Raw genomic sequence first — 15,048 nt, forward strand, 5'->3', positions numbered from 1 at the left:
GAGTAAGTCAGTCGACGGCCAGCCTATCATGTTCAAAGATACCACGATAGGAAGAATCTACACCGTTCACCACAATCAACATGAATGCTTCTTTCTACGCCTGCTTTTGGTGAATGTACCCAGTCCAACGTCCTTTGAGTATTTGAGAACTGTAAACGGTACTATACATGACACTTACCGTAGTGCAAGCCAAGCTCTGAATTTATTGGAGAATGACCAACACTGGGATAACTGCATCAATGACGCTTGTGAAACGTCAACTCCAAGTCAAATTCGTGCATTGTTTGGCATCATACTAACAACTTGCTCTCCATCACCTCCTACAGAGTTATGGCAAAAATATAAATAAAAAATGTCCGAAGATATACTCCATCGAAAATGGTTAGAGACGTCAGATATGACTTTTGATTTTACATCAGAAATTTGTAACTACACTTTAGTTACTATAGAAAATTTGTGCGTATGTATGGCAAACAAACCTCTTCAAGATTTGGGAATGCCTTCACCTAATCGTACCGCTGCTGTTTCGACATGAGTAGAATTGGATCGTAAACAAAGTTACAGTACGAGTGATCTATTGTCGTATGTAAAAAATAACATTTCCAAGTTAGCGTCGGAACAAAAAGACATTTATGATACGATAATGCATTGTGTCGATAACAACATTGGAGAAATTTTCTTTTTGGATGCACCAGGAGGTACTGGTAAAACGTTTGTGATAAAACTGATTCTGGTATCAATTCGATCAAAAAATTATATAGCGTTGGCAATTGCGTCGTCCGGAATAGCTGCAACGTTGCTTCCTGGTGGAAGAACTGCTCATTCCACTCTGAAATTGCCTCTGAAATTGCCTCTGAATTTGCATTCTGCAGAAACTCCCAAGTGCAATATTTCCAAATCATCTGGGATGGGTAAAGTATTGCTGCAATGCTAACTTATTGTTTGGGACGAGTGCACAATGGCACACAAAAAATCACTCGAGTCTCTGGATCAATGTTTGAAAGATTTGCGAGGGAATTCGAAGCCCTTTGGCAGTACATTAATATTGCTTGCGGGAGATTTCAGGCAAACATTGCCTATAATACCTAGATCAACTACTGCAGACGAAAGGAATGCTTGCCTGAAAAGTTCTAATTTATGGGCACACGTAAAAACATTAAAATTAACTACAAATATGCGTGTCCGATTGCAAAACCATGACTCTGGTCAAACATTTTCAGATCAATTGCTGGCAATTAGAAACGGAAAGCTCCCAGTAGACTCAATTTCAGGACGTATGCAACTACCTGCTGAATTCTGTAATTTAGTGACGTCCAAAAATGAATTGATTGAAAAAGTATTTCCGAATATTCTAAGCAATTATAAAAATAATAAATGGCTAAGTGAAAGAGCGATTCTTGCACCCAAAAATATAGACGTCCACGAAATCAACAATATTGTTTTGACCAAGATTCGAGACCAAGCAGTCCTTTACAAGTCGGTCGACCCAGTTTTGGAACCAAATGAGGCTGTTAATTATCCATCTGAATTTTTAAATTCCGTGGATCTTTCAGGGTTTCCACCACACGTGCTACAACTAAAAATAGGCGTACCAATAATACTGTTAAGAAATATCAACACACCTAAGCTTTGCAATGGCACGCAACTTGCTGTAAAAAAAAACACAATGGAAAATGTAATAGAGGCCACAATTTTGACAGGGCCTTTTGAGGATGAGGCTGTTCTTATTCCTCGCATTCCCATGATTCCAACGGATCTGCCTTTTCAATTTAAAAGAAATGAATGCTTGCCTGAAAAATTCTAATTTATGGGCACACGTAAAGACATTAAAATTAACTACAAATATGCTTGTCCGATTGCAAAATGATGACTCTGGTCAAACATTTTCAGATCAATTGCTAGCAATTGGAAACGAAAAGCTCCCAGTAAACTCAATTTCAGGACGTATACAACTACCTGCTGAATTCTGTAATTTAGTGACGTCCAAAAATGAACTGATTGAAGAAGTATTTCCGAATATTCTAAACAATTATAAAAATAATAAATGGCTAAGTGAAAGAGCAATTCTTGCACCCAAAATATAGATGTCCACGAAATCAACAATATTGGTTTGACCAAGATTCGAGACCAAGCAGTCCTTTACAAGTCAGTCGACACAGTTTTGGAACCCAATGAGGCGGTTAATCATCCATCTTAATTATTAAATTCCATGGATCTTTCAGGGTTTCCACCACACGTACTACAACTAAAAATAGGTGTACCAATAATACTGTTAAGAAATTGCAACATCTTTTCCACGAAAATAATAATTTAGTGCGTCTGTTCAAAACAGCCATCGATTTGATGCCTACTGATACGCATAAAATTGTTATTTCCGCTGACAAAACGCCTCCTGGCCAACATGTGCGTAGATACAATGCTCCAACTATCCACGAAGTGGCAATCGTCATGGTCGGTGATCAGTTTTTACCTCGAGATATTATTCTTCATAAGCGAAACGCTCAGTTGTTAGGAATTGCTGAAACTCATCGATTCTACGATGCCCTACGATGGCTATCACTTTAATATTAAATTGATGAATCCAGCCACTAACAAAGAAATGAATAAGAAATTCAGTGCAATACATTATAATTCCTATAGACTAATGATTCGCCAGGATGAAGAAAATTATATTTTAAAATGCCGTGAATTGTTTCACCAATTTGTCTTTGATATGTATGCTAAAATTGAATCAGAACGTTTGCTATATATCCGCCTGAATCAGACCAAGCTCCGCTCTGAACAATACATTCATTTGCGAGATGCAGTTATAAATGACGGTAATACCACAAACGTTGGAAGATTAACAATTTTACCTTCGTAATATGCTGGCAGTCCCCGTCATATGCATGAATATGCTCAAGATGCTATTGCGTATGTTCGTCTCTATGGTCGTCCAGATTTATTTATTACTTTTACATGTAATCAATCTTGGGACGAGATACTGCAGCTTTTACTTCAAGGACAATCGGCGGTTCATAGGCATGACATTACGGCCCTTGTCTTCAGGCAAAAGTTGAAATCACTGATAAACTACATAGTAAAACTTGAAGTGTTTGGGTCAGTGCGAAGCTGGATGTACTGAGTGGAATGGCAAAAACGAGGTTTGCCACACGCACATATACTAATCTGGCTACATAAAAAAATTACTTCGAACGAAATTGATGATGTGATTTCCGCTGAAATACCTGATAAAAATGTCGATAAGGGGTTACATGATATTATTGTAAAAAATATGATACATGGACCTTGCGGTGCACTGAACGAAAATTCACCATGCATGGCCAAAGGAAGGTGCACAAAGCAATATCCTCGACTTTTAGTATCAAACACAATTACTGGCAATGATGGTTACCCACAATATAGAAGAAGATCTACTGAAGATGGCGGTAAAACAGCAATAATAAAGAAGCGTAACGGTACCACCATCGAAGTAGATAACCAGTGGGTTGTTCCATATTCCCGATTATTATCAAAAACATTTAATGCACACATAAACGTTGAATACTGTAACTCCGTAAGGGCAATCAAATACATATGTAAATACGTCAACAAAGGCAGTGACATGGCAGTTTTTGGCTTGCAGCCCGAAATCAAAGATTTCGACGAAATCGTACAATATCAGGCTGGAAGATACATAAGCAGTAATGAAGCTGTTTGGCGAATTCTTTCATTTCCGATACATGAACGTAGTCCAGCTGTTGTTCACTTAGCGGTACATTTACAGAATGGTCAACGTGTTTATTTCACGGAAACCAACGTGCAACAAAGAGCCCTGAATCCATCGGATACAACATTAACAGCTTTTTTTCCGCTTTGCAAAAATGAATCTTTTGCAAAAAAACTGCTGTATACTGAAGTGCCTTCGTATTACACATGGAATACTAAAAATAAAGTATTTGAACGTCGAAAACAGGGTAAGTCAGTTGACGGCCAACCTACCATCTTCAAAGATACTACGATAGGAAGACTCTACACCGTTCATCCCAATCAACATGAATGCTTCTTTCTACGCCTGCTTTTGGTTTATGTACCCGGTCCGACATCCTTTGAGTATTTGAGAACTGTAAACGGTACTATACATGACACTTACCGTAGTGCATGCCAAGCTCTGAATTTATTGGAGAATGACCAACACTGGGATAACCGCATCAATGACGCGTGCGAAACGTCAACCCCAAGTCAAATTCGTGCATTGTTTGGCATCATTTTAACAACTTGCTCTCCATCAGCTCCTACAGAGTTATGGGAAAAATATAAGTCAAAAATGTCCGAAGATATACTCCATCGAAAACAGTTAGAGACGTCAGATATGACTTTTGATTTTACATCAGAAATTTATAACTACACTTTAGTTATTATAGAAGATTTGTGCGTACGTATGGCAAACAAACCTCTTCAGGATTTGGGAATGCCTTCACCTAACCGTATCGCTGCTGTTTCGACATGTGTAGAATTGGATCGTGAACAAAGTTACAGTACGAGTGATCTACTGTCGTATGTACAAAATAACATTTCCAAGTTAACGTCGGAACAAAAAGACATTTATGATACGATAATGCATTGTGTCGATAACAACGTTGGAGAAATTTTCTTTTTGGATGCGCCAGGAGGTACTGGTAAAACTTTTGTGATAAAACTGATTCTGGCATCAATTCGATCAAAAAATGATATAGCGTTGGCAATTGCGTCGTCCGGAATAGCCGCAACATTGCTGCCTGGTGGAAGAACTGTTCATTCCGCTTTGAAATTGCCTCTGAATTTGCATTCTACAGAAACTCCCACGTGCAATATTTCCAAATCATCTGGGATGGGTAAAGTATTGCAGCAATGCAAACTTATTATTTGGGATGAGTGCACAATGGCACACAAAAAATCGCTCGAGGCTCTGGATCAATGCTTGAAAGATTTGAAAGGGAAGTCGAAACCCTTTGGCAGCACATTAATATTGCTTGCGGGAGATTTCAGGCAAACATTACCTATAATACCTAGATCAACTCCTGCAGACAAAATGAATGCTTGCCTGAAAAATTCTAATTTATGGGCACACGTAAAAATATTAAAATTAACTACAAATATGCGTGTCCGATTGCAAAACGATGACTCTGGTCAAACATTTTCAGATCAATTGCTGGCAATTGGAAACGAAAAGCTCCCAGTAGACTCAATTTCAGGACGTATACAACTACTTGCTGATTTCTGTAATTTAGTGACGTCCAAAAATGAATTGATTGAAAAAGTATTTCCGAATATTCTAAAAAATTTTAAAAATAATAAATGGCTAAGTGAAAGAGCGATTCTCGCACCCAAAAATATAGACGTCCACGAAATCAAAAATATTGTTTTGACCAAGATTCGAGACCAGGCAGTCCTTTACAAGTCAGTCGACACAGTTTTGGAACCAAATGAAGCGGTTAATTATCCATCTAAATTTTTAAATTCCATAGATCTTTCAGGGTTTCCACCACACGTGCTACAACTAAAAATAGGTGTACCAATAATACTTTTAAGAAATATCAACCCACTAAAGCTTTGCAATGGCACGCGACTTGCCGTAAAAAAAACAATAAAAAACCTAATAGAGGCCACAATCTTGACAGGGCCTTTTGAGGGTGAGGCTGTTCTTATTCCTCACATTCCCATGATTCCAACGGATCTGCCTTTTCAATTTAAAAGATTGCAATTCCCAATTCGATTAGCATTTGCAATCACCATTAACAAAGCTCAAGGTCAATCATTAGAAAAATGTGGTATAGATCTTAATACTGATTGTTTTTCCCATGGACAATTGTACGTTGCATGTTCGAGGGTCGGTAAACCTGACAATCTATTTATATGCAGCGACAATTGGACAGCGATAAATGTTGTATATTCGCAAGTTTTACGCAGTTAATTTGTATTGTATCTATCTATCTATCTATCTATATAAAAACGAGTTGTGTGTATGCATGTTAGTTTGTTTGTAAAAAGAGCGTTTGCATATGACGTCATTATTAGTACATACGGCTTTGTATATGCACAGACAATGGGAAAGCCAAGAATGTTGTAAATTTCGCAATATTTACGTAGTTTGAAACACACATATATATCTCTCTATATTCACAGGTGGGACACAGGGAGACAACTACAATGGCGCGTAACTAATATGGCGCGTAACGACTTACGCGCGCGGGGGGGTTGCGAAGCACCCCACCAACTAGGTGTCGGGGTGGCGCGAAGCGCCACCCCAACAGCTAGTATATATATTTATATATATATATATATATATATTCACAGGTGGGACACAGGGACACAACTACAATGGCGCGTAACGACTTACGTGCACAGGGGAGCTTGGGGGCGCGGAGGGCCCCCTCCAACAGCCAGTTTTAAATAATTTTTAAACTCTAAAGTTTTACGTTTTAGTGATACCAAAATACCTTCAGATATCCAAGGCTCAAATCTCTGCGCAAATTTTTCATGCAAAACACGTGTCGAAGAAGCCTTACCCCGTAGTTGAATCATTTGATCAATAAAATTCGAAAATGCAACATTTGTATCATCTGAATTATAAACCAAACTCCAATCATGATCCTCAATTAACTGCCGAAGGACTTGACAATCAATCCATTCAAATCGTTTTTTAGAATTATTCCTTATTGAATCACGATGTTGTTTATTACTGTTTTCTAAATCAAGAAGAACACTCACCGGAAAATGATCTGACATATCAGACAAAATTACAAACGATTTTGTTGCATAGACTAAATCAGAAGGCTAAAATATGTTATCCAATAGTGTAGCTGTATTAGCTGTGACTCAAGTTGGGAGAGATATACTTAGAAGAAAACTAGAACACAACATCATGCTTAGAAAATCCTTATTATTGTCAACATCGAGATTCAACAAATCAAAATTGAAGTCACCAGAAGTTACAATCGGTTTCCTACACGCTTCTAGGTTTTTTAACTGCGTTTCTAAAACCTCAAAAAAATCTTTAGGATAGACAGACGGAGGTCTATAAACAGACCCAAAAATAAATGGGCTACAGCCCAAGGGGTCAACTTCAACTAAAATATTCTCACATAACCCTTCCTCAAAAACAGAAACATCACTGAGAACTCGAAAAGAGCAATCATCACGAATATACAATATCTGCCCTCCCCTCCTATTCTGACACCTTGTACGTGAAATACACTTCATCCCAGGCAGATCTAACATTGTAAGAAGTGTATTAACAGACAAAAAAGTTTCACAAACCCCAACAATGTCCTTAGGACTAGATGTAAGCAAGAGTTTGAGTTCGCTGAATGCACTTTGCAACCCTTGCGCATTCACATTTAGCGATCGGATCAAAAATTTATACTTGTTAGACTGATTGGTTAGAATGTCACCCGAAGAAAATTCAAACTCGGGTAGTTTTTTCATATAAGGCATATCTTTCTCACTGCCAGCTGCTGAATTTAAAATAAAGTCAAGTTTCAAACGAGAATCAAGAAAAGACTGAAAACGATCCATAAAGAAAGAAAGAGGAAAACAAAAATCACCATTTTTTGTAATTAAGCCACGGGCTCTTTTGACACATTACAAATCTGAACTACAACAGAAATCGATCTACACGGAATGTTTTGTCAACCCCATTTGACATAAATAACACCTCGTAAAGTCCTTACATTTTTTGAATCAAATTTATTGCGCGCAAGCTTGTAAATTTCTTGCCTTTTATAAGAAGTTAAATATAAGTATATCATAAATGTCATGTATAAGAAGGGGCCACCCATTTCTTATACAAAAAAAAATATGCTCATTTTAATATTGCTCCTTAATTTCAGCAAAAAACTCATTTTTTTAATAATTACTAAATCAAAAAAATATTTGAAAAGAATTACCTTTTAAAGATTTTTGGATTTCTATCGTCAAGAATGAATGGAGCAATGACTAAAGAAAACCAATGCTATATTTATTTTGTGTTTTCAACACATTACTAAATGCTAAAGCTTAAACAGATTAGATTTGTTTATTTTCACATTATCACCCTCGAGTTCATTTTCGAAAGCCCAACCACAATGAGACAAGAGATTATTTTTTGACGAAAAAACAAGCAATGCTGCATTAAACTTGATTGGCTTTTGAAGTGATGAACTATCTTTTTATATTAATGGGTAAAAACAGAGAAACGTTTTTAGAAAAAGGGGTAATACAGATTCTAGAAAAGAACAAACCCCTTTATTCTGCCTATGACTAAAATATACACACATAAACACCTTGCTTTTTGACATTCACCTATGAAATGGCAAACGAGAAACTAACATTGAGTCCTGTGACAATTTTTTCTTCGTGGAAAATCAGGGTACAATGTATAATGTATAATAAAAAAATAATGGAGGCTAAGAAACTGCTATGGCCTGAAGCTGGGTTTGCTTGACATTTTGAACGGCAAAATCCTGGGTATAACTTTATCGACATGATTTCGGCCTTTGATATATGTGATGAGAAAAGATTGTTATTGCCTTACTATATTACCCTTTGAGCAAACTCAGGTGCCAATTGTCCCTGGGAAAATTACCAAAGGACTTACCCGCAAACTCAATGAATTTTACATAGAATTCAAGAGCTTTTCTGAAAATAGCAGTGCTAATACTTTTGTCCTAGTTCTGGCTGAAAGTATAATGAAGACATACCATGTCGCTGACGTCAAAGTAAAAATTCTTGAATTTTTTTTTTTTTTTTTTTTGATAGTGCATCTTACCCCACTTAGAACACCTAGTGAAGACTTTCAATGCCTCAACACCCTTTGTGTTGAAGTTTTTAAATTCGTACGACCAGATACTTTCATCCAACATTTGAAACTAAAGAGCAACTATAATGGACAATTGATATCTCCCATATTATTGGCTATGGGCGTCTACCTATCTCGAGATACATGTTTTCCCCTCCCCAGTGCTATAACTGTGTGGCTTATGGCCATATTGCCCAAAAATTCAGGAAACCTGCAAAACACTCAAGCTGCAGTGGCACACATAAAACCACAAGAGACAACCCATGTCAGTTTACTACAGAATGTGCTCTCTGTGGGAAAAGTGATCATCCTTGCTATTCCTATAGGTGTCCTGAAGGCTTATGCTTAATTAAACAAATCTGTCGTTAGGAGTGACTACATGGAACATTAATGGCTCCATTGTGAATGAAATGCCTATTTTATACCAGCTTATGTGTTGCTGTGATGTACTATGTCGACAAGGAAATTTGTTTTCTGATAGTGTCCTTGACTTGTTCATTCCTGAATGAATGAAATGAAATTTTTTGAAGTTACATCCAAAATTTGCGGCAAAGGAAGACTTTATGATGGTGTTGCAGTCCACACACGTGCTTAGATTATGCCTACGCTTCTTTTATCTTTTGAACTTATTGTCTCAGTAAAAATGTAGGATGTGGTGGTTTATTTGTATATCTGCCTACCAACTATTGCCATGCAAGATCATCGCATAGATTTATCATCGCGCGCAATAAACTTGCAAGCTATCTTACGCAGTCGCAGCAGTAGGGCTTTACTCCTGCTAAGTAATATGAAGTATAACCTGTTTGATATCAACAGCCCCAGGTCAGAAAATTTGCTCAACACCTGTTCAGGTCTTGAAGCCTTCTTGTACCATACATAATACTTACTCATCACCTTGGCGTCATGATAAAATCAAATCGATGGTAGCTTCTTCTTGCTTACATGGTGATAGTTTCACAACAGGCTCTAATCACTTCTTTGCCTCAAATGATACTGAAATCCTGCAATCTCTTGGTAGTTATTTAATTGATAATGTAAGCTGGACATGAAAGAATGAATGGGAGAAACTTGACCTATTTCCTTACCGGTCAGTATCCGACTCTGCACAATCTAAAATTAAAGTCCCCATCAACTTCTTCACGCTGGATCCGACCATGATCAGCAAGATAAGTAGGTTTCATTTAATATATGTTGCGCCAAAATTTTGCATGCCTTGAAATTTGTTGTTGCTGCAAACCTTGCACAAGCAAAATGTACGAATTGGTACCAAGGTTTCAAAATGGAATATGAATCCCTCTGTCTGCTAAGCAAAAATTTGCGATGGGTATAAAAAGACAAAGACTCCGTATTGTTGCAGAAACAACAGCTCGCCTGGAGAGTAGCCCTAGTGAAATATTTCATCTTGTAAACGTAATAAGCCTTGCAACCATTCAATACTTAGACCCTCTGAAAAAGATTGAATTGAATTTATCTCTTCTTAGTTCTCACCTGCTCATCCATAACTTGACGCTAAATTTGAATCTAATTTTGATACGAAATTCAAGAGGCTGTTGAAAGTTTCAGTTTTATTGTATCCTTCTTCAGTGTTGATGGGACTGTATTAAGATTAAAAAAGAGAAATTTTAAAGGTAATGATGGTATTTGTTGTATAAATATTATTAATGGCAGCCTATTTGATGGAACATTTAGCTTGCTGCTGGTCTGCTGTGAGATTCATTAGGTGTTAGGCTCATTACTGTTGTTTTCATGAAGGGCAAAGATCCCTCGTAGTGCAGCTCTCACCGAACGATCACCGATGCTCCTGCGCCATGAAAAATTTTTGAATTGTTAGTCATAGATGAAATTAATTGGAACTTCTATATTCCTGGAAATCAGTTCAGGTTTAAGAAAGGTAACAGTAGGAAATATGGGTATCATCTAGTGTGTAATATATTGCTTGAATGTGACCGTAATGGTGATGCATTGATTGCTGCAGCTTTAAGTGTCATGACAGGTATTCAATTCAGGTGCACTGAGCCAGTTGTCACTTTGCGTTCATAGCCGTGGCCTAATTAAGTATGTTGTGATACTTTTCTGTAGTTTGTGTGGGAAATTCAAAGATGGAATTCAGATTCCTGTCTCACATGGAATGAAAATTTCCATGGTTGTTATCCCCGTAAAGTTATTCATCTGGGAAACCTTTTCTTCATATATTTTATTTAAAAATAATGTAGCTATGGCCCAAAAAGTAATATAGCTGAGTTTTATGCATCCAGCGACTGATGTGTTGAATTTCAGTGACGTCAATGATTTTTCTAATTTAAATCTGTCTTTCCTACAAGGGAGCGAGAATATTACATCCATTAGAAAAATATATGCAGAAATAGGACTATCGTCTAATGAAAAGTAGACCGAGGCTATTGTTTTTAATGGTATCTTTGAAATTTGAATTTTGTAATCACAGAGTTAAATTAGCTTTGACTTCAGTATATCTTGGTCTCTCTATTTGGTTTTGGTGTGAAATCAACATGTTTTTTATTAAATGATGAATTTTTGAATGAAGTCCGTTAGGCATACGGGATGCTTATATCTTCGAACACCATACTCCTGGTGTGTGTCTAGCTATATAGAAAATTATTCTGAAGTTCGGCAAAGTTTGATTAAGGAAAAAAACTGACATTTTTCTTTACAAGTGTTGTTCCTTTATTGAAGTTTTTTCTTCATTAGTGTTTGTTTTTAGCATTTTTCCCGCTTTCTTGGATTTTTTCGTTTATTTTCATCACTCCACATGTGATTTTTTATCTTCAAAATGGGCGCAAAGAAAATCACTCATTTTCAAATTCAGGACGGATTATTTTTGAATCACCTTCTTTTATATTATCTTATTGGTCTTTGAGATACTTAAGACATTTCTTTCTTTTTCTAAAATGTAAAATATTTTCTTTTATTCCTTTTAGACGCGATTAAAAAATTGAAGTTTAATATCAAAATCCCTATTATTGTATTTTTAATGACAAAATATCTCCACTCTTCAAACTAACTGCAAAAAAATACATTTGGTGAAATCTTTGTTTTTTAACATAATATCATTTGAATTATCGAGCCATTAAAAATTCATTGTTCCAGTTCCAGCTTTTTTCCTTGTTATTTCAAAACTGGTTCGAATTTTATGCCGTTAAAATCAAAATGTAGATACAAATTTTGTTGCAGACAGTTGCAATACCATGGAGTATATCTACAGTACATTCAGATGCAATACATCTAATGTCACATGTACAAAACCTGTATGCTAGTACAAAGGCTTATAAAAGATACTAGGAATGGTATTTAGTTGGTTGTTTTGCAACAGTTGTATTGTTTCTGATTGATTTGTATGCGTTTGTAGTGTGAAAATCTTAATTTTATCTTGGAATTTTCAGTTATATTTCACCTACAAATTATCTTCTTTTGCTTGTTTGTTTTCCTTATGCATGCTTTTCATCTTTTGGGAGAGTTCATGATATTCTTTTATTGTTGATGGTTTGTAAAGTATCTTGTAAAGTATCAGGGGCCAAAGCAAAGATTAACTGTAACACTGTAACACTGCGGTGTAATTTTTTTACATTAACAAAAACAACATTAGATACAAAATTGCTAGTCAACCATGGCAGTGATACTGACCAGTACAATATTTATTGACAGTTTGAATTTCAAAATCACACTAAAGGCAGGTATGTTTTCAAGAATTATATGGTTTGAGTTTGTTGGTTTGAACTTAAAAATCATTTCAAACGAAACAAAGTCTTGTAGAAATTCCTCTTTATCAATTAACATTGCTGTGAGGCGGGTTTTTCCCTATACCCTCTTCTACAGTCGGCCCCTTCTCATCACTGATATGGAACGTGTCTGTAAATTCGTATTTTTACCATATTAATACTTTTATCCCTTCACGTGAAGCTTGAATGCTGCCAGATTATGGGTTTTGAAATTTCAGTATAGAAGAACCAAACATTATAAACAGCTGACTAGCCACTGGATTCATACTTGCATTTAGGAGTATATTACTTTTGAATTGCAAAGAGTCCAAAATGAATCTTCTCAATCACCATTTAGCAAAAAAAAACAATTGACTACAAATTTTTGTAGGTGTCTTTGATGGAAACCATTTTCTCAGTTTTTTCCCAGAGTGCTTGTGCGAGGGCTACATCCTTGGCTATTATAGATGGCTGTACCTTCTGAAAAAAGAAGAAGGAATTTGAGTCACAAAACTATAAAACCTTAGAAAACCAGAAAAGTATATCCTATTTTTTTTTCTCTTTCCAAAAGCTATTTGGAGCAATTCTTTTGTTTGGCATTCAGTTTTTAATTGTTGCTGCTGAAAAAAAGCTAACTTTACTTTCTTTAATTCTTTCTTTTTATAAAGTTCAGAACCCAAAGGTATTTTGGATGATTATTTTCAATCTTTCTAATTTTATCTATTCTTACATCTTTGTTTTTCTGGAATCTCATCCTGTAGAGAGGGTATCCTGCTTGAAATATTCTAATTCCTGAACATATTAGATCTAACAATGGTTTTGCTTTCATAAATATTGATATATGGTTCTTTTTTTTCTTTTTTTTTCAAACGTTGGTATTTTACATTTGGATTCAATGTTAACAACAGTTTTTTGCTAAATATACTTTTTTGATGTCAACTTTTAAATTTTATTTGCGACAAAACCTCAATAACTCTTTACTTTGGGGGATTTTATTGTAACCCTTAGGGTGAGAAAGAGTTTAAAAATTCATCGGCTTAAATTATGGAACCGAATTCAATTACAGAAAATTATATAAAATTTTATTGAGGAACTTGTTTTGAAATATCAAAATTATTATTTTGTATAATACAGCGCAAATTACAAAAGACTTGTGGTTTCATGTTTTAAAAGGGGCAAGACTTTGCTATCAATGTCAATAGATAATTCACTCTATTTTTTGTTTGGGTTAAGAGTGTAAAATTCCCTTAAAGGTTGAAACTATTATTTTAAAAAAAAATTCACATTAGTATATCTTACTGAGGTACCTCTTACATCCATCAAAGCCATACTGAAGGCTTAAGATTAAAATACACCAGCTTCAGAGAAGTGACATTCAAAATTCTTAATAAAAACACAGCGCTCCTTTATGCTGCATTCCAGTAAAACCACCCTTTATTTAAAACATACTTACCTTACAGTCGACAAAATATTTTCCTGTGATACCTTCAACCTTTTCTGACACTGCTAAATATATTGTAGTTTGTGCTCCTTCTCTAGCGTCCTATAATAGGCAATTCTTAGACATTTTTTCACATGAGCAATTAAAAGAAAAAAATGACATTAGATCTAAGTACACAACAGCTTCCTGCTGCTATATAGAGACGATGCTGCTCACATTTAGACCAGTACTAGGGTTTGTGGTGTCTGGGGCAGAATTAATTACGGGTCCCCCCTCTCGACTCAAATATATGCAAGGAAAGCCAAATCACAGTGAAAATTGAATCAAAGTGAGTACTTCCCCAGCCACAGTGCCCCACCCACCCAGCCATGACTCTTGATGCAATTTCCTCGGTTATCCTCCTCCCTAGAAACGGATCTGGTCGTGCGTTAACTATTATAAGACTAAACATGAATTAATATATGAAACCCAAAGGAACATAAATTAAAATGAAGAATTACTTATATTAAATAAACAAAAGTTATTTGAATAATCAAATCAAACCTTTTCGAAAAAACCCCTTCAGAGAAAAGGAAAAAGTAAAAAAAAAAGGTATAAAAAAAGGTAAAGCCGCCCTGGCCGAGTGGGATGGTGCGCTAGATTTGGGATCCTGTGTCTGAGAGGACGCGGGTTTGAATCCCGGTGTACCCAATTCTTCAGTTTGGAACGGGGGCAGCGGTGTGATCCTGTAAGCTTAGCCAGAGTCGACCCAGCTCTAAATGGGTACTTGGAGAAATCTGGGGAAGGTAAATAGGAAGGATGTGCGAAAGCACAGGTTGGCTGGCCCCCAACCCCCCATCGCACTTCCTGGCTGAAAGGCCAAGAAACGGAGATCAGCACCGCCGGTACGGACTGTAAAAGTCTAAATGCCGCATCCTTTACCTACCTTTTCTTTTTTATGTTAACTATTCAGACACTTAACAATAGAGTCCATTCTCTTCTTTTATTGAGGCGTGGTACCAACTCATGTGATTGTGGCAAAAAGTAGCATGAGGTGTAACCAAGAACTGTGCTACTGTTGGATGACTATCTTCTTTCGAAAGGAGTAAATTTTGTGA

General features: G+C 36.2%; 1 protein-coding gene across 2 annotated transcripts in view; it reads right to left on the reverse strand.

Annotated features, from left to right (window-relative positions):
* Positions 1-12,431: 12,431 nt before the first annotated feature.
* The window catches only part of LOC136030309 (retinol dehydrogenase 14-like), a 63,054-nt gene continuing 60,437 nt past the window's right edge, over positions 12,432-15,048 (reverse strand). For both annotated transcript variants that reach the window (XM_065709203.1, XM_065709202.1), the window contains 2 exons: positions 13,964-14,053; positions 12,432-12,990 (listed from right to left, as the gene is read on the reverse strand). In XM_065709203.1, coding sequence (XP_065565275.1) covers positions 12,886-12,990; positions 13,964-14,053 — 195 coding nt within the window. In that variant the 3' untranslated portion in view covers positions 12,432-12,885. The remainder of the gene's footprint in view (positions 12,991-13,963; positions 14,054-15,048) is intronic.

Source organism: Artemia franciscana, chromosome 8 (assembly GCF_032884065.1).
Source record: "Artemia franciscana chromosome 8, ASM3288406v1, whole genome shotgun sequence".
In the NCBI taxonomy this organism is placed as follows: Eukaryota; Metazoa; Arthropoda; class Branchiopoda; order Anostraca; family Artemiidae; genus Artemia; species Artemia franciscana.